Consider the following 27,245-nt stretch of genomic DNA (forward strand, 5'->3'; position numbering starts at 1 on the left):
TTCCTTTTTAAGACCTTTTTCTGAACTCTGTTCAATTTCTTAGAAGTCCTAAAACAAAACACTTTTTAACTTAGGTGTTTTCAGCTCCAAGTAAAGCAGAAAAGACCCTGTCAGTGCCTTACATAAGTTCTCAGCTGAACAAGAGCATGCTATGGAGGGAATTAAGGAATATTTTCATGTCTCTGGCTCCTGGAACCCAACATCTTCTGTTTGACTTGAAATGTTGGATCCCAGAAACTATTTGTGCTACACATTTTTTAAAAACCAAATTGGAGAAGACACAGAGGAAACCATCATATAACACTGCAGATCATCACCTCTCTAATAAAGCACTCTGTTAATGTTAAAAAGCCTTGCTGTCCAGCCAAGCACATTATGACAGTAAGACTCAGTGTGTCCTGGATTGAGAGCGAGTCCTGCTCAGAGCTGAGCAGTGATATGCATTACAGATTGCTCAGAATGAAAAATCAAGTCACAAAAAATACAGGAGATCTGGGATGCTTTCACATACAGAAAAGGGTCCTCAAGAGGGCGTAGGTCAGGAAAAAAAAAAGTGACAAAGATGCTTTAGAAAAAATGGATAAAATGAACAGAGGACCTGCAGAACTAAGTAGTATTAGAAGACACTATAATGAAGAGCACAACCATCAAGGACAAAAATCAACATCAGCAGAGAAAGCTGTGGCGCTCCAACTCCCAACAGGTCTTTGATTCAGCCACTAAAGATGTGATAAATGCAGTCCTGTGTTCCTCAACTCTCAGGGGAAAAAAATAAGAGGACAGGCTGATAAAGGATAGGAAGCTAAGGACGGGAATAAAATGGCAGGTTTTCTTAGTGAAATGGGACACTGAGTACGGTCACACAGCATCTGTGCTGAGACATGTCTTGTGCATGACAAAGAAGGGTTAACAGTGAAGTAGCAGATTTGTCAGGTAATATTAATGAGAGCAGGTAAGAAATCTGACCTCAAGGAGTTATAGAAGGACCTTATAATGCTGACTAGGCAATAAAATGCCAGAAGAAATTTAGTGCTGGTAAATGCACAGGTCCTTGCAACAGGATACTCTGAATGACAAAGGTGTAACTGGGTTTAAGAAAATCCCCAAAAGAATAATTAAAAAAAGATATATTCATAAAAGAAAGGTCTATCAAGGGCTATTAAACACAGATACGGAAGCAATGTCTGGCTCAGGAAATTGGTAAGCTGAACAAGGTCAGAAGCTGGGAGGACACTGGAGGGGAAACAACCCTTTAGCCTCTCCCCAGCTTCTACCATCTTCCCCAGGTTCTACCATCTTCCCCAGCTGGGCTGGATGGTGCTCGTGTCTCAAGAAGGGCTTAATGCAGAAAGTTCACACCTTTACATGTGACAATGTCATTTGCACAGATATCATGGGATTGAAATGTTTCAAAATAATACTTTGTTGCTACAATACAGGAAAGCCTATTTTAATAATGAGAAATTTCTGTATTTCACATTTTTCTCACATTTTCTTTCCCAGGTTGAATGTTGTCATTCCTTTAAAGCCTGACTGCATGCACAGAAATTATGCTCAGCAGATTTTTAGCCCAAACCTCAAAAACACACAGACTAACAGAAACACATTTAATGTCTATGAATGCCACAACATCTTGAAGCTAGCATTACACTGTTTTTAGTAGAGGTCCACAACAATTAGTTTTAAGAGTACAAAAGTTTGAAAGAGGTTTATTAAAACTCATATCAGAGTTCTGAATGTTAAAGATGTCATCAGAGAGAAGCAATCCATGAGCCAAAAGGAAAGGAATTTCATTGGCTGTGAGTATTAAATATTATTCCTCTCATCCATCCCATCAAGACAGAGGCAAAACAAACAAGAGAGATCATTCCATTTGCATATATTTTGACAGAACTTCACGTGTCAAGAATTAGGGAGAAAAATGCTTGTTTTTTCAATATAAATCTTCACAAATAAGAGAGAGATACATGGAGAAGGGAAGATATGCCACAATAAATATAAAAAAAATATTGCAGCCTTCAGGAAAGCAGTAATTATTACGCTTCTCTCATGTGCAGATGTAGCAAAATTTTCAGTAAAAAAAATGAACACTGGCTAGCTGATGCATCTTAAAAGTTTTATTTCAACATACTGTTCAGTTATAGCATAGACTATCTGCTGTCATGAATGCCAGTGATACAACTTCCTTTCACTGATGCTAAAGGGAGAGGGACTGTATCCAACAGCTTGCGATGTGCACCTGAAATAATCCAGTCGCATTGAGTACACTGCCTAACAAAAAAGAAAAAGAAACCTGCTGCTGACCTCTCCATTAAAAAAGAGAAAATATTTGATGATCATTAAACAGTACAGGTTATAAAAAAATGGGCAAACCGAAAGAAATTTAAGTTAGATGATAAATCTTAAGAGCACAGTACTGACTTTTAAGAAAAAATAACTGGCTTCCTCATAGCAGCCAGGTCTAAATGTCTTATGTCCCCTCGACCTACCACATTTGTGGTGGCACTTTAGCACAAAGCTCTTGAATGGTGAGAAAAGAGCCAGAAGTGCGAGTTGGGTGCTAATTCTGCTTTCTTATCAGTCTCCTGTCCAGCGTCGACTGACTTTGAATCTCTCCCTTCATCTCTCAGGGCTGAAATGCAAAAGGAGCTGCAGAGCAGAGCAAACCACGCTGCCGCTGCCACATGTGGCTTCCCTGCTGCTGCAACTGGGGGTGGTTTCCGCTCTGGTGCCCCTATCTAATTTCCCTAGTTATAATCTTCCCCCTGCTGAACAGCTCTAACGCTTTTCTGGAAAATTACTAATGCTTTGCATCATTCGTAGCGCTGCCATTCTGAATAGCAGCCACAAAATGGAAGAAACATATTGATTCCACTTTTCAGTTTGACAAGACTATTGCTGCATTGAGTATATACTCTGAGTATTTAAATACTCCTAAAATTACAAGGTTCAGAGGAATAATTAATGTTCCTATTTGCCTTTTTTTAAAATTTTTTGAACCTTGAGTCATCTGCTGAAGTTCTTTTCTACAACTATGAAAAACAAAACCATGCTCTGCCCCCGCCGCCATCTCTCAAATCCCCTCATCTCAGGTGCTATGGCTTCAAAAAGCACAGCAAGTAACAAGATAAATTATAAAATCATGGAGGTTAATAACTCTGCTAGAAGGAGGGGAAAAGTGTAAAATCTGCTTTTTTTCTTCCTGTTTATCAAAGACATCACCTCTTTGGATTACATTCTGAAGAAATTCTGTTTTATTTTTTTTCCTTCAACCACTGATGAACACTTTTGTTTTTTCCTTTTAAAGAAAAATAATTTCAAAAAAAAAAAAATCACATTTAGCAATTCATGTTCACCATGGAAAAACTTCTATTTGCTACCAGTTAATGGATTTTTCCCCAAGAAAAAGGAAAAGGAAATTACTCTTGACAAGCTCAGTTATGAATAGTGGCTGGCTTTGCTTGGATCAGAGTTCATAGGAAAAAGTTGTGTTCAAGGTAACCTGACTAGACTGTGTTTCAATAATTCACTGAGCAGTAGGCAGCTTTGCTGAAACAATGGCAGTTCATTTTTCAGAGTCCAGAACAACAAATAATTAGCTAAACACTCTTTGTTAGGTTATTTTTTGTTTTGTTTTTGATTTTATGTAAAGCAACTACAGTTAGAGGGATATAGGAGCTTTGAGAATACTAGTCAACGAGAAAAAACGAATGCTTAGAATAAAAATCAGAAAAAGTCAACGCTGTTTTTACTTGAAAGGAGGATTTCCCTACCTTGTTCATGGGCAACCTATTTTCTCACCTGACACAGAAGGTCTACTGACCTTCTTATTCTGAAAGATGGAATTACCTTTTCATTCAAGACAGGCCCCAACTGCCCCCGTGATAGCTCACGACCATGCAACATCATCCACCAACTGGAGAGGGACATGTGTATTTTTGAATAAGGTTATTCCGCTTTAAATAGTCATCTTAAGGGGGAAAAAAAAGTGTATATGAAACAGCTGACACCTGTTTCTTGTTTTCTCTCATTTCCTTCTTTAAATAAGGTGGAATTATAAGAAAGACAAAAAAAATTAGTTCCTGGCAGCAATACCCTTCCTTAACTTGACTGACTATAAGGAAACAATGGCCAAATGCCCCAAACCCCAGCTCAATGTCAACAAATACAGGTTTGCAGTTTGTCATAGTCTGTTCCCTCACATTTTCTTCTGGCAGCATCATCTCACTAAGCTATAAAAAACTGGTTTTATTTTTTCTTTTGAATTCAAGCAAAATCCACCACAAAAAGGCTGAAGGAATCAGGGTATGCATAGCTTTCTGAAGGACTCACTGTGACCATCGGTATCTCTCAGATGCCTGGGTTTATTTCCATTGGTTTCCCATTTCATTAAGGTGCCAAGATGCCTTAGTGCATGTGGTTTGAATCCATCCTCATCTCAGGGCACAGAGGCCATTAGTCTTCCCAAAGACTGCACTGAGCAGCAAAACTTGCCAACTGCTCTTTTGACTGCAATTGCTTATCAGTCTGGCAAAGGCAGCAATCCGTCGCCTCATTGTCTGCTATCCCTTCAGGAAAAACATGAGAAGGAAGGACATCTAATACAAGTCTGGAGCCTCCATACTAAAAAAGTTCATTTAACTGAAGGTATTAGTATGCTGATAACCTCATAACACAAGTTACACTCTTGCAAAAAAACCCCACCAAACTCTAAGAAAAAAGAAAAAAGAAGAAAAAGAAAAACATCTGTGGCAATGATCTTTATGCCCATATGGAAAATGTGATTTCTGGAATATCTGACACCTGAAGAGCACTCCTGTGGGAAAGCACACCAGCCACTTGCCAGTCACAGCCAAGTAACCGGAGAGAACATCCCAATCCAGTTGCCAACACAAACCTATGGCATTTGGTTGCTGTTTTGCAGAAACACAAATGCACATTTCTACATCACAGGAGCATATTGAAGCAAACAGAGCAAGACTAGACAACCAGCACCTGTATTTTGGGAAAACTATTCCCCAGTTCAGATCTGTTCATCCTGTAACGAGACAGAAACAAAACCTAAATTCACACCTCTGTGCTTCACTTTCACTACTGTACAAAGAGTTCTTTCCTTTATTTGGGTGCGTTTAGTCAGTCAAGAATTATAGTCAATTTTATTTTTAAATGAAGAGACATTACTTAGCATGCAACCAGTTGTGTTCACAATATTGTGAAAGCAAGACCCTTACAATTTAAATATTTTTTGTTACATTTACTTACTACTAACACTACATAGTTTTCATTCCACAAAGTAGGATGCTGATACTTGACACTGCAGATAAACTCATGCCTGTCCTTCTCTGCTCATGAGAGAGACAGAGAGTGCTGATCACAGCGATGCACAGGGAGGTGTCTCTTGCATAGGGAAACGCTCCCTGTCCTCACGGTTTCCAGTGGGACACTCAGGGTAAAGACTGTGTGCTCTAAAATTGGAAGTGTTTCTCTGAGAGGACAAGCGAGTCTGAAGAGTGGCTACAAGATGCTCTCAAATCTCACATGATAAGATTTTTATTGTTGCATCAGACATTACTGCTGGGATTGTTGACATCAGCCCTTTTAATTCAAGTAGCCTTTCTTTTTTTTGTCCCTTCCTCCACTTAACTAGAAAGACCCGAACAAATAGCAACACCATCCTGGAAAACATCATGATCCCTGCACTGAGGATGTGGATTTGAGACTTCTCCTTAAATTCCCACCAGCAGCTCCCCCTCTCCTCTCCTCCATCCACTCCTCCATCTCCTTGCTCTTCTTGGTCCTAAGTTCACGTGATACCCTAATTTGCAAGATTACACTGTCAAACTAAGCAGGGCTGGCATCTTTTCCATGGCGCTCCAGATTTTTCTTCATTGAGAAGCCAAACAGACAGTACTGGATAGGGGTATGCCTCAGCAGAAGATGTATTGATCACACGCAACAGTAGTTTTATTTATAGCCTGGGCAGACAACAATGCACCAGCTTTAGCACCTGAAAGAACCCTGGCCAGTGACCCTTCAGCACCAGTACCTGCTGGGAGGGTGCGTGCTGAGGCAGCTGAGACACCGTGCGGTCACTGGGCAAGGCAGAAGGCAAGAAGTTGTGGAGGCTTGGCAGGCCCTGCCCAGTGGGCACCTCCCCAGCGTGTGCACCCCACCTGCATCCCATGAGACGGGCATTCAGGCACCCCGTGTGCACGCCAGCTCCACGGACGTGAGCTTGGGCACTGACCAGAAAAGAGCACCCTGTGCTCCAACAGGCCCCGGGGTCCATGTAAGCTGGGACAAGGACCAGGCACAGGATTTTACTCTGTAGCCTGGAATAAACCCTAGAGACTCCAGAAGAACTAGGATAAACTAAGTCTTGAGTATGCCTGGGCACTGAACATCCCTTTTTCCTGCAACATGCCATCTCTGCATTCATGTGGTTTCAACATAAACTACTTGAGAGTCTTAAAAACACAGAATTCACAAGTGTGATCCAGTCATTCTGCAATCAACAGAAGAGTCCACACCACCACCAAAAAATTACACGATAGGAAAATATTTTGTGGACGACAAACACCTAAAAGCCCAGGATAGCCTTGGATGCTTTTATAAAAACATAGCCATCCCACACCACGTCAGTCGCGCGCCATGGGCAGCTAGTTCTCCTAAGTCCACCACCCTGAATCCTCCCTGCCATCCACCACCTCAGAGCTGCAGCTTTGCTTTAGCCAACAAGCTTTAGAGATCAGGATTTCAGTTTATTTCACTTTGCTGGCAGCGCTGACAGCCAGAAAACTCATGTATGAGCCACAAAAAGGAAAGAGAAAGGAGAATGACAGACAAGGAATAAAACGGGCAAATAAATTGTTTTATTCTCATGGTTGTTGGTTCCTGCAGGTTCTGACACCTACAGAGTGAAGTGAATATCTGACTGCTTGAAAATACATTATCATGCCACAGCCTGAACGTGTTCAATATATTGGCAGTAAGGGGAGGGCTGCCTCTCTCTGCCCTCCCTCCGTCAAGAGGACTGAAAGGTTCTGCAGTTTCCTTCCCCATCACACTGCCAATAAAACAGTTTTCATTTAAGGTGGTTAGAGCATAAAGCAACCAGGAAAAGGAAACAGGTCTGCTCCTAGCAAGGAGTGTACTTAGGAGGGTATTTGGTAAGTTTTTCTAGGGAAGGCTACCATGATTTCATTAGACAAGACTTCAAAACATTTTTAAAACATGAATACAATACCAAACATTTCAAAAAGTCAGACTTCTAAATACTCTAACACACACATATACATATATGATTGCATTATATTTTTAAAACAGACTATTTGCTGGTCAATGCCTCATCTCTGTTATTTAGGCCATGTATAAACTGTAACTTTAAAAAGATTAATTTTAGAATTTATACTAACAGAAATGGAAATTGAAGGCATTCTTCTGTATAATAAAACATTGCAGTTCTAAAAATCATCCTATTCCAACTTTAGACAAACAAAATGTCAATCAATAATTAGCTTTACTTGATGGCTACTAAAGACAACTCCCCAGCTTCACAACGCACAAAATGTTGTACTAGGCACTGAAGATAACATTCACTTCACACACAGATTCACCTGCAATGGTCACTTGCCAGCTAATTATTGTTAAATCATCACTTACTGGGAACCATTTAAGCTTCTCCTTAGATGTGTCTTCCTGTTGCTTTCACATTAACAAAATATATGAGAACTGAAAGTGCAAATACTCAAACTGAGACTTACAAAAATTATCAAACCACCTGAAACTCATCCATACTGAAACTACTGTACATCAAAACCAAGAGACTTCTACGTTCTGGAAAGCATGCACTGAAAAAAATGTTTAAACCCACTATCTTCAGGATTTTCACATCTTCTGTTTTGGTACCTTTACTATTACCAGTGCACAATGTGAACTCATGGATGCATTCCATACTTTAAATGTATCTTCATATCTTAGCCTTTTCAGATAAATTTGAGAACAGTCACGACAGTATTAACAAGAGCTGCAGCGTCAGTTTGGAAATTACAAAAATTCATTTGACTGGCAGAGCTGTGAGACAACAAAATGTCACTATGGCATAAACCCAAGAACACTCAAATGCTTTAAAAGTCAAGATACAATACATTCAGCTGGAGATGTCTATAATGGTACCTATCTTATATAAATCACCGAGTAGCAGAATTCATTTGCAAGCATGCAATTACAAAGTTTGCTTTTGCGTTACACAGAGCAGTCACTAATTTCAGAAAATCAGCATGGGCTATGAGGACCATCTACTGTATGCACAAGTACCCTTTTCTGGGTACCCCCAAGGCGCCGGCAATGTACTTATCAGACATTTTCTGATGAAGAGATCTTGCCTGGGTAATTAATAGCCTTTGAGGGCTACATAGTTACTCTTTTTAAATAGGATAGAGTAGAATAAACTATTTCAGCTGGAAGAGACCTATAAGGATGTCCAACTGTCTGACCAGTTCAGAGCTGACCAAAAGTGAAAATAAGTTATTAAGGGCATTGTCCAAATGCCTTTTAAACACTGACAGGCTTGGGGCATCAACCACCTCTCTAGGAAGCCTGTTCCAGGGTTTGACCACCCACTCTCTAAAGAAATGTTTCCTAAAATGTTTCCTTTTTGAATACATATAAACTGTTATCCACAGCAATGGCCAGCAAGGACTTTCACAGCTTAATTACATGGTGTTTGAACCACTGCATTTTTCCGTTCTTTCCTGGATCTGGCAACTGCCCATTCCAGTTGGGATCTTCTAGGTCTCGCACCGAAACAGCCCACAAGCAATCATCCTTCATGCATTTCCATGCCTCCTGGAAATCTGTCTTCTCATATCCTTTTCCTTGTTTACTTCTACCTCATCTGAAGAGTTCTAATCTTCATCATTCCTCAAATGGAAATTATTCCATCCTTTCATTGTAGCTCCTATCCATTTCTGAGTATTTTCCAGTTCTTCCAAACCCATTTTGGGAATGGGAGGTCACAAATGTCAAATGAAGGAAGTCTTATGCAGCCACATTACAGATTTATACACAATAAGGTTCTCTCTTTTGTTCTCTATTGCTTTTGATTTGCCTTTTTTTGACTGCTACTGAGAACCGAGCTGATGCTATGGTAGAACCATCCACCACACACACAAGATCTCATTCCTGACTGGTAACAGGAGAACCCATCGCCTTCTATGTGAAATAAGGATTATCCCTCCCAAAACCACCTTCCTGCCTTCACTGAAGGGAAGGCTGGCTTTTATCCCTGGGCTACACAAGAATGCTCATTTCTGTTCTTGTTTCAATCTCCAAAAATATATCTCTTGAAAATATAACACGGACATACCCTCTTTTCTTACACAGTTTATACGGCCTTAGAAGGCAAGCATCAATATATTAGACTCTTTGTTCTACGTTTGGCATTTTCCACTTTACAAACAACAGCTTCCTATAGAGAAGCTGGAGACAACTAGTTCCCCAGGCTACCACAACACATAAACCCCAAAAAAGAACACAAAAGAGAACATCAAGATCTATGCTGTATTTCTGCTCAGAACAGCACAAATAAAAAACTTGGCAAAATCACCGTAAAAAGGAAGATTCATCATTCTCAACTTAATGCAGCTAGGTCCTTAAATAAAAGAACATAAATTACTATATATACACTAATGTCTTGAATACCATATACTGCTTATTGGCGTTACTAAGACCCCACAATAATGTTAGGTTTAAGTAAGATTGTGGGTACTTAGTGCTTGGGACTCTTGCTGCTTGGCTTCTGGTTTCTCGTGTAGTTTCTTAGCATTTGCAACAGCCAGAAATCTTCAGACCAGTACAACATTGCATGAAGAAATACCTCACGTTTTTACGTTCTGAAGCAAAATATTGTGGTTATCCTGCATCCTGCCTCCGCGACAAGGAATGCAATACCAAATGGTAACATTAAAATAAAAGCATGGTATTAATAAAATCCAGATCTTTTTATCTTTGCTATTAATATAAGTATTATGAATTACATGAAAGATTTTAATGCTGCAATCTTAACCAATGGTATATTGCTTATTTACTATGTGCAACTGACTCAGACTAGTAAATGAAAACAGATTAGGAAGGCACATTTCCTTGCTCTCGTATAATTGCACAATGCTGCAATGTTTGGAATGCAAACTCTGCAGGGGAACATTAAAAAATATTGGTTTGTAAATTAAAGTCACTGAAAAGTAAATGTCAGCCATGAAAACATTTCCTTTAATACTACATTTTATAAGTTGTTCAATCAGTCCCTCCTCCAGCTGAGGTCTGAATTATCATTAACTTTGTGGTTCAATAAATTATTAATACAAAATGGGAGAATCTAAGGGAAAGATGGGGCTTTAGAGCATACAGAGCAGAAAAGAGTTAGAAAAAGGGGCCAGAAATTTTGCTGTGAAGAGTTAATGTAGTAAAAGGGAACAGCTGGAGACTATTAAAAGCACTCATTAGAGGGAAGAAGCAGCAAACTGTTCTAATTAGGTCAGCTGACAGGTGGCTGTGCTTCAGCCGTGCCCTCCCGGCACCCCAGCGATTGATGCTACCGTGTGATCCTCGAACCAGACCTACATCTGCATAGCTGCCCTGCAGCTCAGGACACGGTGTGGAGCATCCAATGACCAGTTCAAACCATCTCAGCGCCGATATGTAACACAGGGAGCGAAGTGACTACTGTATGTATGGGAGTAAGTTAGGGAAAACACTGACGGTGCATAAAATGTTTAGTCTCTTAACTACAGCTCAGAACCCAGTAACTGAAAAATGTACTTTTTTATTTATATATTTAACTCCCTAATGTCTGGTATGTGCTGCACAGACATAGGCAAATCATTTTAACTTCTGCATGCCTCAGATTTCCTATCTAAATAATGTTAACCAAGTTCACCAGACCCTCCCCAAAAGGTCCAAGGTTCAATCGACAGACACATGTAGCCCCTTGTGAGGTCCTCAGCAGAAAAATCCCATACAGAAATGAACCCTCTACTCCCCCCTCCACCAAACCTGCAGGCAGGCAACTCTCCTCTCCCACTGCTTTTTTTATACAGACAGACACTCGTGAGAGTGTCAGGCAGGAGGTGGAGGCATGGGCTCCATACCATCATCCCTCCTGGAGGCCATGTCCCCGGCAGACTGAAAAGCTTCAAGAAACGTACCTCAAGTCATGAAGGAGAAAGCTCAATGTGTTACTACTGATGACAGTTCACAATTCAATTAGCCATGGTTAAATAGTTCTGTTATCCAGATAAAGACAGGAACTGAGGCAGCTAGCTGCTCTCAGAAAACCAATGCGATTGGGTAAAAGAATGTTTTTCATTGTAGATAGAAATTTGGGGACATAAATAATAAAAATGGTTAAATGTATTTAGTGAATATTCTTATTTTAATGATAAACAATGTAGTCATAAAAGGAAATTCTCAAAATTCGGGAATACAAAAAATTGTTCTGTGGAGTTTAACTGTTCGGCTTTTTCTATAATTTTGTTTGAACTTTATGAAATAACCTAAACAACACTGGTTTAAATATTTAGCAAGAAAAGCCAATCTTTGCCGCAGGAGAGGTCCCTATTGTAAGAAATTTGCCTTGAAAGTTCCCTGATGTCATTTCAATTTTACTTCCCTTCTTTGCAGTAATCCTAACACACTTTATACAAATATTTTAACATTTAATTTAAAAGACAAAAAGACAGATGCTCCTTTATGGGATTACTTGCATGAGTAATCTTTAGCATAACTGAGGCTGAATATTGTTAGAATATTTTTATTTTTAGCTGAGAAAAGCATATTTATTTTCAGAGTCGAAGTTGAAAGACTATGCTGAGCCTGACAGAGATGCGGTGCAAACTTAACCACTAATTATAATGAAAATCTGAAACATCCTACAGGAAGGTGACAAGTTCTTAATTTACTGAATGATCCTTTTTATACAAAACCTCTCTCTTCTGATAAATTAGCTCACAGGTGTTTAGATCTTGTACTTGAGTGGGTTAGGAGCCATGCTATTTGTGAGCCTAACAGAAATCAGAATCGCATATAACCAGATTTCCTGCAATTCAGGCAACAATACACAGCCCACATCGCTTCACACACTCCTTCAGCCTCAGCTGTCTTAGATCAAAGTTTTAGCAAGTATTAAGGAAAGATGAAAAACCCATACATACCTTTTATATTTCATGTCTTACGCTGCAGTCGTAATAAATACTAGGTAGTTACTAACAAACCTTCTGGAAAAAACAATTCTAATACAAAGCTTTCTAATATTTATGGTAGTCCCTCTCTTTATCAGTAGTGCTTCCTACCTTCTGCACCTTCAAGCCTTAAACTAAATCATCTGGTGCATATTTTTCTTTTGCCTGGTACCAGCAGCACTCACAGCTGCACTGATAAGGGGTTACTTGCTTTATTGAAGCATGTTTACTCTAAGAACTCTAGTTCAACCTGAAACACGTTTACTATGATGGATTTAAACTAACTTTTGTGAATTTATCTCATCTTACAGGACCACAAGGTAGGGAGACTCTTGCATGAGTGTGCTTGAGACTTGACCTGTGGTGCCCATCACCGTTTCAAACCATTAGTTCTCTGCCATATTGCACGGTAACACGTTGCCACTATTCATTCTAGGGAAGCTTGGAAGTGCTCTCTTTAGGTGACTGACAGTAACTCACTCCAGCAGAGGAAGAGCCGGGTCAGGGCAGGGAGCTGGCTGATCTGGGTGGAAAGTCTCACATTGCAGCAGCTGCCTCTGCCATATCTGACTTGTGAATAAAGGGCTTGTTTTCTATCCTGGCTTTCAATTAAATTTTGGTAAACACAGACATTTACCGAAACATTTAGAACAATTTATCTGACTCCTGAATGAATGGTTGTTTTCTCTGGAACAGAGTCAAAGCCTGAAGCTCTATTCAGAGAAAATTTCAAATGATCAGTGAACAGTGGAAATTTCTGTCTCCTTTTCTGATCTTTGCAATGTCAGCAGTTCAGATTTTCAAAGTTAAAAAAACAGCGCCCAAGGTACTACAAGACTTCAATTTTTTTCATTTTTTACTTTTTTTTTTCCAACACCCTTTTCTTCTTAAGGATCAGAATTGAGCAGAGGGAACGTCTCCATTAAGGATATCACAACTCGATGGCCAAGTAGGAGTTCATCAGAAACAAAACCTGAACTTAAAATGCTTTTCCTCCCTTAAGACTCCACTTTATAGAGGTGATGAGCTCCCACACTTCAGTTTGAGAGAAAACGCCTGCTGCCCTCAGGTTTTCAAGGGAGAAGGCCAGTGCTGGCAGCTACTGACCAAGATGCTGGGATGGCCTGGACAGGTTCCCAGTTGCCCACGCCATCTTCCAAGAGATGGGAAGCCAGGAACACCATGCTTGAGAAAAGCACAATATAGGCCCTAATACCCCAGTTTCAAAAGATGTCTATTTTCCCGCAGGCAAACCTGTCTCTCCTGGTAAAACAGAGGGTTTACATTTACAGCTTCTCTGGTCCATTTTGTAAGTCTATAACTGCTGTCAACACAATGCTTCTCAGTCTCTTCAGCAATGAACTCAACACTGTGGAGCAATCAGCAGTTTTGTATTTTCCTAGCTGTTGATCTGAGGCATGATGGAAGAAGAAAAGAAAAAGCTTCTTATATCTTTCCCTCCACTTTCATGCATCTGCTCACAGTCAGGCACACCTCATCCCAAATGACTTGGGTTTAATACTGTGATCAATATAGAAACTATTTAATATGCTAAATCTGAGCTTATCCTTCAAACAGTCCCCTGTAGAAAAGCAATGCTTTATGGTGAGCTTTCAATTAAAAGAAAAAAAAAAATTAGGGAAGAATTGCAAAAGGTATGAGGCCAGCATTCAGGCCAGCCATTGGCCCTGTGCTAAAGAGCCGCACTGGCTCATGCTCAGAGTTAAAACCAGCTGCTTACTTTCTTCACAGCTAGGTTGGGCAATTGATTTAGCAGACTTCTGAAGCTACCATTCCACAAAATCCATTACCTGAATTTTAAAATATATGGCAGGAGATTTCCTTGCACCACTGAGGAAAAGATTAAAATGCAGTCATGCAATACATTATGTGGTTGGATAGAACAAGTCTTAAAAATGCTTAACATTCAAAATGAGTGGCTTTTCTTAAAATGAATTTCACTGGCGGGTGGCCTATACGTTACTGTGACAGGAGTGACCGCCCTCTTTGAGCAGTGCAAGTGACAGCCAAAGTCTGCCAAGGAGAGATGGAGGACACACTCCAAAAACGTCTCCAGGATTCTAACACTGAATTACCAACAGAGAAGATCAAAACGAAAAAGCGAAAACAGTTTTTATAAAGGATGCTGACGGTGCCTCAGACCAACAAACTGCCTTTTGAACAAAATGACTACTGACCTCAGACAGCCACTTTTTATTCCTTTTCATTATAGCTTTTGTAGTGATCTGTGTATGTGTACATATGCATGCGTGCATATAAATAATTTCTTTAAGAACATCCCAACGCAAACGAAAATGCAAGGTGATTTCTTTCTACTAGCTTTTAAACCAACACAAACAACAGGGATTAGATCTATTCGTTTCAGTTCTGTTTGAAGTAAAATTTCACTGGCTGTACATATCACCTTCCAAACTGCACAGGCGTTACTGAATTAATACCAGCTTTTATAGAGTCAGTCAGTTGTGACAGGTGCCAATCACTGCACATTCCACTTCACATGAGAAGTAGAGGCACTCAGAGTGAAATATAGACTGTACCTCTCATTTTTAATGTTTTCAAAAAAGAAAACATGACAGCGCTAACAAAATAATGGTGTAGTAAAAACCCCATCCTGCATTCGTTTCTGCAAACCCCCTGTCCCATTCACAGACAGGGAAACAAAAGTCCACGCGCACAGCATGTAAAGCTGCTGGGGCTGCCTTCCAACTCTGCACACCAGGAGGTCAAAACCTGCTCAGCTGACGCAGGGACCTTTTTGGTATCTCTAGACATATAGCAAACAAGAAATCCTTTACAACGTTATTGTCATGAGTTTATAGCTGTATAGCAGATGTCATTAAAGTTTAAGGCTATATATAGTTACACTGATACCCGTCTCCTTTAATTATTCCTAATTTCTAAGCTTATTTGTTCACAGGGCTTTGCATGACAAACAACAGTAGTAAAGTACAAAAGAAATCAACACAGCCCTGTCATATGGTGAGACCTCCAGCCCGCCTTGGGTCCATCTGACCTCAGCTAGATCTGAATCATGTTGTGCGGCAGTCGTTCAGAGCTGTGTTCTCTACGGCTCACCCTCACCACATCCTGTACTCTACTGCCCCTCCAAAACATCATCAAAATAACCTCTCTCCTTGTTCTCTAAAAGCCACAGCCTTCTCTTGTTTTGACATTACATCTGGCCTGCAACATCTCACTGCAGACCATCAAGCTGTCCTGTCATTCCTGTGTTTGCACATTCAAGTGTGGCAGAAAGATGAGTCCAATCAAAGTGGATCTCCGTTATAGAAAGGGTAAGAATTCATTGTTGTCTTAGGGAGGTGTCGGTGTGCATGCAAAGAGATCATTATCAAACAAACCGACCACTTCCCTAGCTCCAGTGTTTCTCATTCAGCATTTGTACAACACCTACTACCATGGGACCTTGGTCTGTGACAAAGGCTGACAGGAGATATGACAGTTCAGCAGTTGCACAAAATATAAAACTTACTATGAACAGCTTATCCAGCATTACTGCCACCTTCTTAATCCAAAAAAGGCAACAAAACCAAACCAAGAACTGAGATCAGAGCCCCGGTACAAAGAACACCATGCACAGCTTACCAGCAAGAACGTTAGAGGCTTGGGCTCACTGAAATGCTCCATTTCCCAATTTTCCTTCAAGGCTGCACAGTTACAGACATAGCTTCAACCTAAAAATCTGTCTGAATATTCACAGTGATAAATATAGGCAGAATTATTATGCCTAACCACTATCCAGTGCAAATCCAGCTCAGTGAAAGGACCATAATTCAACAGTGGCAATCTGGGACTTGCTGTCAGCTTATACAAGATGAAACCGAATCACTGAATTCATCAGCAACACTATACATACTAAAGCTGACCAAACTAAGGACCAGGCAAGACAAAGACAGAGGAAAAAACGCAAGACAGAAGATGCCCCAGTCTCCCACTTTTCAAGCATCCAGTTTGAACATCAGAATTATGTAACGATACTGGGAAATCGGTAATCAGAGCCTTTTATTTAAACATACCAGATATCTTTCCTCCTGTCTCATGCTGGGAGTACGGATCATGTGATTCTGTTCGCCTCTCCAGTCTCCAAAACGTCGAAAAAAATAATTGGATAAAAATCGATTGACAGGATCTCTAATAATATTGATGTACACCGGCTGGTCTCCTCCAAACCTGGCGGGAAGAAAAATAGGTGAATCTCATCAGAAGGTTGCACACAAGCACACGTATCCATCTTTCATCTGAATGTTTTCAAATTACTCTCTACAGAAGTTCAGAGCTTTTACAAGGTTAGGAGTGAAACTGAGAAGCTTACAACTAGTTATCAAAACTTTGTGAAAGGATGCATGATCTCTTTAGGATGAACGGTAAATATGATATCACTTTAAGCTAAATGCGTACTACTAACATTTCAGTTTAAGATCATGTTTTCTACTACGTCAATAGTTTTGCTTCTTGAGTTTTCTCCTTTCTGTTTTCACATGAAGAACCTGAATTGAGCTGAATCAGAGAATAAGCATTTCTTCTTCTCAATACACGTTTCCCACCTGGGAAGTCATGTCAGAGCAGGCACTGCCGAACACCAACTGCCATAAGGCAGCCTTGGATCGCCTTCACCTGTACAGTAAGTGTAGTAACACGCACAGGATTTTGCAACATTCGAGCTTATTTCAAAAGGCTTCCTTTGGATGAACTGACAGATATGCATGGTATTTCCATCTTTATATATGCTGGAACTTGTGCAGATCTTCCTCCCCTCACCCCCAGCTCGCACCATCGGCTGGATCTGAGGTTATGGCGTGGTTATGCAAAGCCTTACGCTTGTACTACACTTCATAAAGTTTTTTTTAAAAAGAGTCAATATGAAAATTCCTGCTTCAAAAAAGAAACTATCAATTTCCAGTACAGGCAAGGAAAAGGAAATGGTAAAACCAGCTGTGACCAGGCTCCGCACAAAAGCAAAACGCATTATGCAATTTAGAGATGAGGAGAAGATAAATCAGTGCAACCTCATCAGCTCGACTTTACCCTCTTGTACGCCGCCTCCTGGTAGTTAATGACAAACATCTTCAATTTAATAGGTGGGATACAAAAAGAAGAAAGGAGGAAAAGGGAGTTTGAGAAGGTCTGTGATAATACTGTATTTTCACAGTATTAAAATATATTGACTGCATATTTTATGCCAACACACAGCATCAGGAGAACAGGCCTAACTGGAAGAAAAAAGGAAAGTTACTTACAGTCTTCCGTGGTCAAAACTGAAGAATGGACATTTATACTATGGAACAGAATTATGGACTACATAAGATAAAGAACAAAATAAAACCTTTTTGGATTGAGAAGCTCATAGGATAAATTCAACCTGGAATTTGCCTGATCTAAGAACATGAATTACGTTTCTCCCTTCTGTTTCCCCGATTTAGGAGACCTATTCTTACTTAAGCACTAGCTTATGCTTTATTTTTGGGAGCCTGAGAACACAGCCAAATTTAAATGCTGTTCTGATGATTTTCTGAGTCATAATTTATGTTTTTTCTTTTAAAATGTAAAATATTAGATTAGAAGAGAGAAAACTGAAGACATCCTTTAGATTAAAAAAACCTTCTCGGCTTCTCTTCATCTTTTGAGTCAGATGAATAATTGAATATGTATAATAAAAGATCAGGGCACCTCATAAATATTAAAGAGCCAGCAAAATTGTTTAAAAATATGAATTCTAGTAAAAGACAAGATGAAAATCCCATAGAGTTTCACCTTGATTTTTATTCTGCATGACTCCCCAGACCACTAAATACAGTCTGTGAAGGCTTGTCTCATGAATAACTATGCATTTCAGTAATTTAATTGACCTCAGTGTTGGAGGATCACTGCCATAATTTGAAACTGCACTGATAGTATAAAACTTTAAAACAATCCAATGAAGAAAGCAGATGCTCCTTGCTTCCTGATTAATGCATAGCCCAGTTTGGACATGGGTGTGCAAAGGAAGTATCCTGAATTCTTCTCTGAGCTTGTCTCTGCTGGTTTTTGTCTTTATACAGAAATAATACCTGCATTAAAAAAAGGCATTCCTGCAAATACCACAGGACAATTAATGAAGGCATAAAGCTTTGACAATATTTATTCAAATAGAAAGCTTTTGGTAAATGCCATGGTTGGTAGCCATGAAAACTAAATTTTTCAAGTGAAATTGCTGTCAAGAATAGGTTGCACCTAAATTACTGAACATGTTATCTTCCTGCTGCTCAATGCAGATCAGCAATAATCTAAAGACAGAAGGGAGTGGAGAACAGCAAAGAAAAGGGGAAGCAATGAAGACAGTGAGAAGCAATGACAGCGAGAAGCAATGACAGCAGCAAGCTGTCTTAAGATAGGGCCAGAAAGAAGCAAAAGAGCAGGGACATCCTGCCCCAAGTTTTGTAGAGGACGCCAAGCCTAAATGCTCCTCAGAAGAGAGAAAAATCAAAAGCAAGCAGCTATTAGTTGTCTAGATAGAAATATTCAACACATATTGTCTTTTCCAAAGTAAAAGGAGGGGTTGGATTGCATAACCAACCCACCAAAGTGTCAGAGCCCATCCTTTTGCTGGTAAGGTCGTGGCCCTGAACATGTGAACTGTTAAATCCAGTATCAACAGCTCTGAGAGGAGGCACATGCAAGCTTGTCCATCCCAAGAGGACAGCTGAGACGGGAGGTCACTCTTTCACACAGAGCTACAGAGAAACTTCTCATTTCTGAAATAGAGACCATGCCCCCCCAAAACACAGGGACAGCCTGAATTTCTGATTTCCTGCACACTGTAACCAGCCTGGTATATACCCAGCTACAGTTGCTCCACCAGGCAACAAGCAAGGAATTTTTAGAAAAATTAAGTCTGTTCTGGGTCTTATTCAAATCTGCATTTTTTTAAAAAACATAGTTTATAATACTTCAAATTCTAACCATTTGTTTCTATGGACTGTACTGAGACTCTTTTATGGAAGCTAAGCAGCACTCGTGTGGCATAAAAAAATCCTACTGGTTAAAAAGAAAAATAAATCAATAACCTTAAGCTATTTAGAGGAAAAAAAAAGGCCAAATCGATGCTCCATTTGTTCAAGTATGTTCTGCATATTTTTAGGTACCTATCAATCACAACATATTAAATATTACTTAGCTCTCCAGAGTGAAACTTTCCAAATTAACAACACCCACATGAAAGTGCTCTTGCAAACAATAACATATTGTGCTCTAATTATAAATCATGCCACCTTATTTATACTCAAATACCTATTATGAAGGATTCAAAACCGGACACAATCATATTTTTCTAGGCCTGAGCAGAAGGCTTACCTTCTCTGAGTGGGATCAAGACTGGATCCTGCATGATAAAGGTACCTGCTCATTCTCATGCCCAGCAGCACATCGCTGAACTGGGTAGAGTAGGCCAGGACACCACCACTCCAGCAGAGCACTGGAAATGCATACAGCGATCCTCTGCGGTGCTCTTCCTGTACTTAACTTCTCCTGATTTATTTTGTACACACTATTAAATCCCATCAGTTTTAACTGCTCTGTTGTGACAAGTATATTTTTGGAGTCCTCATCAAAATAACTAGAATATTTCTAGGCTTCAATCAATGACACTTAGGTTCATTAGTAATATATTCCCCCATCCCTTTTGTAATAAAAGCGGGGAAGAAAAAGGCAGAGATGTATGCCAGATGTTGCAAGTCTGCCACATCTCTGATGAATTCTAATTTTATTATTTTTATCAATTAGATGAGCAAAATCTTTGTTCAAAACCATTTACAAACCCCCTTATGAGTTTTTTAAAAAAATAAATTAAAATTTCAACCAAAGTGATTTGCTTGGCTTTGAAATGGAGGATCTCTCAGCTCCTATTATTTTTCATTTCACTTCAGGAGGCTGCTGCACTTCTGTTCAGCACAAAACTCTTTGCACAAGCAGAAGCAGGCTGCTTCATCCCTGCAGGAATCCACACTCCTCAAGGAAAAGAAGACTCCCAACCTATTCTCTTTAAGAACTTCAGCTGCGTCTTACTCTTTTAATGTAAAATGTCTCCCCTTAAACAAATAAATTGGTTGCTAGAAATAAAATATAACAGAAGCAAACAAGAACTGACAGTCACCGAATATTAATAAGGACAGGCACATTGTGTCCTTCTTAGAAAAGAAGCCCAATTTCTCTTTACAGTTTCACACAACTGAGAATCACACGCCAAGAGCACAATTGCCCAGCCAGCTTTACTCATCAATTATGTCACAGCTCCATAGGGAGGCCACGTAAAAGCACTAATGTACAACTTTTACCTTTTTAGGATTTGAATAAGATGCACTTACACCAAAATCTATCTTCTGAAAAAGGTATCTTAAAAGGAAAAGTTGTTGTCACATCTTGTATTAGCATGCACTTGTGGCGAAGCAACCCTAGTCTGCACACAAGGCACCAGGCACCTCTGGGATGCTCCAGCGACCCTCCTCAAGGATGAGCTGCAAAGATGCCCAGAGGAGCGGGCTGAGGTACTGCCTGCCTGGGACTATGTGGTATTGCCAGCCTCCAAAACCTAGGAGTTTCTCTTCTTGCTTTTGTCTGTAGTGCCTCGCTTCCAGCTTTTGTGCCTTCACCCTATGCTGTAGTCACATTTTCAAGCTTTTCTTTGGAATTAGGAGTGAAAAAAGGAAAGTGAGTTGAAATAAATCTTTGCGTTGGGTTTGCATGGCAAGGTTTTGGTAGCGGGGGGGGGGCTACAGGGGTGGCTTCTGTGAGAAGCTGCTAGAAGCTTCCCCTGTGTCTGATAGAGCCAATGCCAGCTGGCTCCAAGACGGGCCCGCCGCTGGCCAAGGCCAAGCCAATCAGCGCCTCTGTGATAACATATTTAAGAAGGAAAAAAAACAGTTAGGGAGAGCTTTTGCAGCTGGAGAGAGGAGTGAGAAGATGTAAGAAACTCTGCAGACACCAAGGTCAGTGCAGATGGAGGGGGAGGAGGTGCTCCAGGCGCCGGAGCAGAGATCCCCCTGCAGCCCGTGGTGAAGACCATGGTGAAGCAGGCTGTCCCCCTGCAGCCCATGGAGGAAGGATGAGGGGGTGTAGCGATTCCACCTGCAGCCCGCGGAGGACCCCACGCCGGAGCAGGTGGAGACACCTGAAGGAGGCTGTGACCCGTGGGAAGCCCACGCTGGAGCAAGCTCCTGGCAGGACCGGTGGACCCGTGGAGAGAGGAGCCCACGCCAGGGCAGGTTTGCTGGCAGGACTTGTGACCCCGTGGGGGACCCCACGCTGGAGGAGTTTGCTCCTGAAGGTCTGCACCCCGTGGGAGAGGCCCACGCTGGAGCAGTTCATGAAGGACTGTCTCCCGTGAGAGGGACCCCATGCTGGAGCAGAGGAACGATGAGAGGAGTCCTCCCCCTGAGGATGAAGAAGCGGCAGAAACGACATGTGATGAACTGACCGTAACCCCCATTCCCCGTCCCCCTGCTCCGCTGAGGGGGGAGGAGGTTGAAGCCAGGAGTGAAGTTGAGGCCGGGAAGATGGGAAGGGTGGGGGGGAGGCGTTTTAAGATTGGGTTTTATTTCTCATTCCTCTACTCTGTTTTGCTTAGTAATAAATTAGATGAATTCCCTCTCTAAGTTCAGTCTGTTTTGCTCGTGACAATAATTAGTGAGTGATCTCTCCCTGTCCTTATCTTGACCCACAAGCTTTTTGTTGTACTTTTTCTCCCCTGTCTTGTGAATGAGGAGAGTGAGAGAGCGGCTCTGGTGGGCACCTGGCCCCCAGCCAGGGTCAACCCACCACAATCTTTTAATTTCAAAACTGCATCCTTGGCTGGTCTGGCCTTGCATAGGAAGTGTGCGCGGGGATCCAAAATGCCCAGTGGTTCAAGGTTAACAGCAAAATAGTGCAAACTGGCAACGCTGCACTCATTAATTACCGTTTCTGGAGCTGTGATTTCAATATAAATTTCAGCTTCTGAGGTGATGTATCTGGGTAACATCATTGTAAAAATCACAGCTGAGTCTTCTGGGAATTGCATAGCAAACTGCCTCAGACCAGCAAATGGCTAAAAGATTACACTATAAAGCTTTATATTTCTCTATTCCACTACCCTGTAAATCTCCCAGGATATTTTATGTTGTATGTCTGTCAGTCTCTTACATTCATGCATGCTAAACAATGAGGGTTTTTTTTTTTTTCCTATGCCTTTAATTATGCTGAGGATATCGAAGTAGTTTAATAAATAAATTCATAATGAACAGCACCAACACTGATACAAATCCTGCCTGGGTCTGTATAATATCCCCAACTCAAGTAAAGGCAACACTTGAGAAGGAAATACTAACTGTGTTTTCATTTATGGAACACAGAGTTACAGCTGGAAACAAGTAAGAGAGAAAACACTAATGCTTCACAAAACACTAACAGCAGGTATAGTCAAACTCTGCATTATTTAAAATCACTTAATTCCAGATACCTTCTATTCAAGACTTCCTAAAGGTCTGGCTCAGGATCCCTCTGGGCCTCTGATTAGCATTTCATTATAATTCAGGGATGCAAATATTGCACATTATATAGAGGATCAGAAAAACTAATTATTACAATAAATTTCCAGCAAATAGTAGAACAGCTGATACAGCTCTTTGGAAAGTATTAAATCAACAAATGTGGTGTGTAGAATAGATAGATCTTCAAAATTGGATGAGACCACAGATTTGGCTGAGATAGTTATGTTCATATAAAATCTTGAGACTCGACTTCTTAGGAAGGTTATAATGCAATGGATGTTGCAATGCACTCGGCACTGCATATACAACTTCTTGTATGAATACATTTATCAAGAGTGTCATGGGTGTTTCCAGCTGTCCTGTGGAAATGGCTGTCACAGAGAGCTACTCAAGATAATGCCAGGAATGTTTATATGGAAACTGAAATACAGTAACTTGGGTATAATAAAAAAAATCACTGTAAATTGGCAGTATGTATCATGCATACGATGTATAGAACATGAAAATCAATGTAACTGAAATTGAAAACATGGCTGCCCTGTCCCACATAAGAAATTCTATGTAATTACCATCAAAGAGAGGGAGCTGTGGAGATCATAATGCTCGAGGCTTTGAATCTACATAGTTTAACACGATAATCTGTGATTCAGAAGATAAGTGCAAAACCACGGAGAACATTTTTTCAGATAACAGAGTTGCAAAAGGACAGAATAATGAAGGGAGCAGTTTACTGATGAAGAGCAACTTGAGCCACAGGGCAAGCAAGACATAAGCAAACATCATGCGCTGTAGTATGGCAAATAAACCACAAAGCATCTGGAACCAGAAGCAGAGGACACTCACGGGGAAGGAGCAGTTCTGGCAAGGACTGGCATGCCTCAACAGATTATCAGCAGCGTGTGAGACCTTACAGGGCAGAATAATCCTAGTTTCCCTTTTTCTGAGAAGCAGGAGCAGAGAGGAGCAAAGGCCTTGCATAGCACTGATGCGACCACTAACAGAGTCCATTTTAAACAAAGCATGCACAAAGTTCACTGCACAGTCACGAGAAGGATGAAAAAATGCCTTGCAATGGAAAAATGTCAAGAAACTGAAAACCTTCAGTTTGAAAAGAGAATGAGAATGGAAAAAAGTACAGAGACTGCTGAGAGGTGACTGTACCACAGCGTGTAAGAAATTACCATGAAAGCTTACATAGGGGAAAAATTTGATAAAAGGAGTCCTTACATAGTGGGCAAATATACTCTGAGATCCAAGGAAAAGGAATCAATTGGATTTCTCAGAAAAATTAAGAGGAAAAATGACTCACAATTTACAATCTGAGAGAACAATTCAGTATTGGAAGAATTTACCAAGGGCAGCAGATTCTCCATGACTGGTGATTTTGAATCAAGACTTAAATTTCCTTCCTGAAAGATGAAGGTTTTAGGTTTAAACCTAAATAGTCTGTACCACGCATTACACAAGGGTGAGAAAGACTAGAAATGACTTAGGACTGCCACAACCCATTTTTTCTGCCTTAAGACAGGATCAGCTACGTAATTGCCACTACCAGCTCCAAAATCCTTACGTACAATGTATTCTGTTGCTTCGCTGTCCTTGTTGTTCAAACCTTTTCCTAAGTGTCTGATCTAGAACTGTGTCAAAGCAATTTAAGACCACCACTTCTCCTATCTACTTATAAAGAACCATATCACCCCTTTAGCTCTGCAGAACCTTTTTAATCTAAAATTCCAAAGTGCTGTCACAGTCCGCTCTTTCCCAGTCTTCTCTATTTGTTTTTTCTTTCTCTGCCCTTTCAACCTTTCCTCATAGGTCTATTTTTTGTATCTCTGATCATTCTCTTTATTGTCTTTTGGACTCTTTTGGACTAATGAACATGTCTCTTAAATTAAGGTACTCCCAAACTGGTAATATAATTTACAGTGTGAATGTGAGCACAGAAACCAAACAACAGTAAAAAAAAAAAAAAAGGATAATTTAGGTGGTATGCCTGATCCCACCTTCAGTAACTAAATTTCAAGCATCCATCTCCGTTCTGAGAATATCGTATTACCAGCTGAACGAAAGCTATATGTATATCACGCAAAGAACACAGGAAATCTAGGGAAATAAATTTTAAATCAGATAATCTTAAAATCTGTGGAAAACACTCACCATAGAGCAATGTTTTTTAAAAAAATAAACCCCCAAAAAACCCCTTAGACCATACAAAGGTCAAACTGCACATTAGATTTGTGCTTAGCCTTCCATCAAGTCACAGTTAAAAAACACCATCACACACTCAGATCAGTAAAAAAATGTAGTATAAAAAAGGAAAAAAGATGTAGGAGGGATCACAGTACCATGTGGCCTTTCATGAAACGTATACTTTACAAGGCAGACCTCACATGACGGTAGAAAGTATTTCATGATGTGTTAGCAAAAAGTATAGATTGTAATGAACACACATAAAGACACAGTGTTAAGGCCATGCACGTAAGTTTAGCTGACATTTCCCTACTTTTAAGAGCTTACCCAGAGAGTAATTATTTTTTCATTACCATATTTTTAATAACATTTCCTAGGTGTGTACGGGTTTTTTTAAAGGAGAAAAAATCCACAACTACTTCGGTAAATAATCTTAAGCTGCAATCATTGTTTCAAGATGTTGATTCAAGGAGGCACTGAAAGGGCCCGATCCCTCCCACAGCTGAGCTGGACAGAATCAGTGTGAGCTGACCGAACCACTGCCGTTCATACAAAGTACACCTGAGTTTGCATTCAAAGGGTCATGGACATTCAGCATCTTGTTATGCCAGCTCCTCGCACTTGCCCAGCATGCTATTTTCAAAAGCTAGTGGAGCACACTTGAAAAACATAATAGGCATGTTCTGCAAAACTTCTACACCCTGTGTGGTATTACTTATTTCAGAGAAAGGGATAAAACAAGAATCCTCGAGTTTTATTAATAAATCTGAGTATTGTGACAAATATTCCATGACTCTGTCTTAAGTCAATGAAAACAGCATCACAGAATCACCCTGGTTTTACTGACCTCTTGCCAATCAATACAAAAATTTAAAAGTGAAATTTTATTTCCAAATCAATGGACCAGAGACACATACATAGGTTAAATCATGGCAAAGCAAGATACTTATTTGCCATAAAATATGGCAAATGTATCATCCAACCCTTACAAAATATCAACCACCTAACATGCAATGCTTTCAAGCTCCACGCTGTCAGTGCAGTGTGCTCCTGCTTTCAAATACGCAGCTTACTCACATGACACACAGTCAAATTAATCCTTCAAGATTTACTACTTTTTTTTTTTGTTGGCTATGGACACAATTTACAGAGCACAAGAACAGGGAATACTAATGTCAAAGCACTATGTTAAGCTGCAATTTTTAGAGCTGCTTCTGCATTAGAAAAAACACAAAACTAATGAATAACAAAAAAATCTGCACAATATTCAGAAACTAAACTTAGTTTTGGGCTTATCCAGAACTGAATCTCTCTGCCTTCATTCAGCATGTGATTTACTGCTACCTGTAATTCAGAATTCAGGTCAGAGTTGAAGGAAAGCGTCCAAACTGACCAGCACTGCTGCATATGACACTGTCTGCTGCTATAGCAGCCTGATTTACTCATTTTTATTAGTTAGTGTTGGCCATTGTGTCTGTTTAAAAAAGTAGTACTTAAAAAAAAATATCAGTAATGCTGATACAGACTGTCTACCAAAAAAGACTTTTTCAAGCAAAACAAGAACTTTACTCATTAGCTCTGCTAATGAATAACAGAAAACCAGAAATATTTCTTATGTTGGCAAGTACCTTCCCAAGCCGAAGGCTCAACAGATCTTTCTCTTCTCCCCAAAACCTGTCCCCCCACACCCCTCACGCAGCAAGCAAGAGGGAGACGGCAGAGCTGGGGGTGGCATCCAGGCAGGCTGCAGGGAGGTGGCTGCTGGCTGTGACCCAGCAGAAGGTCCAGCAGCTCTGTTTTCCTTGGCGTTCCCTTCAGCAGATGTATCTGCAGCAGTGTGGTTGTCTCCCAGTCTTCTACTGGCCTTCCAAATTTGGCTAATGGGTTCAGAAATTATTTCGGAATTAGATGTGGGGGGAAACTGGAAAGACACGCAGAACAGCTGGAACTGCTGTATGAGTCTTACTTCCTTAGAAAATTATGCTAAAAGGGAAGGGTCGTCCCTTCCCCTTGAGCACACGCACACATATGCTAAATACACGCCGCAGATATTAAGCTGCAGCTGAGAGGAAGAAGAGGGCAGCAGCCCGACAGCGCAGAAAGGATGACTCCTCACATATTAACACCGGGTGATAATTCATCCTGGCTTAGAACAAATAAGACATACTGAACTGAATTATAAGGGCTAATTAAAATGTAAGATTAAATTGTGTCCATGCTTTATCTCTGCATCTCCTCACCACATCAGAGGAAATTTTAAAGGAGACCATTCCCCAGCGGC

General features: G+C 40.4%; 1 protein-coding gene across 1 annotated transcript in view; it reads right to left on the reverse strand.

The window, feature by feature from the left end:
* Positions 1-27,245, reverse strand: part of UST (uronyl 2-sulfotransferase) — a 166,170-nt gene that overhangs the window by 43,418 nt on the left and 95,507 nt on the right. Inside the window, exon 5 of the mRNA XM_054822007.1 lies at positions 16,292-16,445. Within this exon, the coding sequence (XP_054677982.1) occupies positions 16,292-16,445 (154 nt within the window). The remainder of the gene's footprint in view (positions 1-16,291; positions 16,446-27,245) is intronic.

Source organism: Grus americana, chromosome 3 (assembly GCF_028858705.1).
Source record: "Grus americana isolate bGruAme1 chromosome 3, bGruAme1.mat, whole genome shotgun sequence".
Lineage (NCBI taxonomy): Eukaryota > Metazoa > Chordata > Aves > Gruiformes > Gruidae > Grus > Grus americana.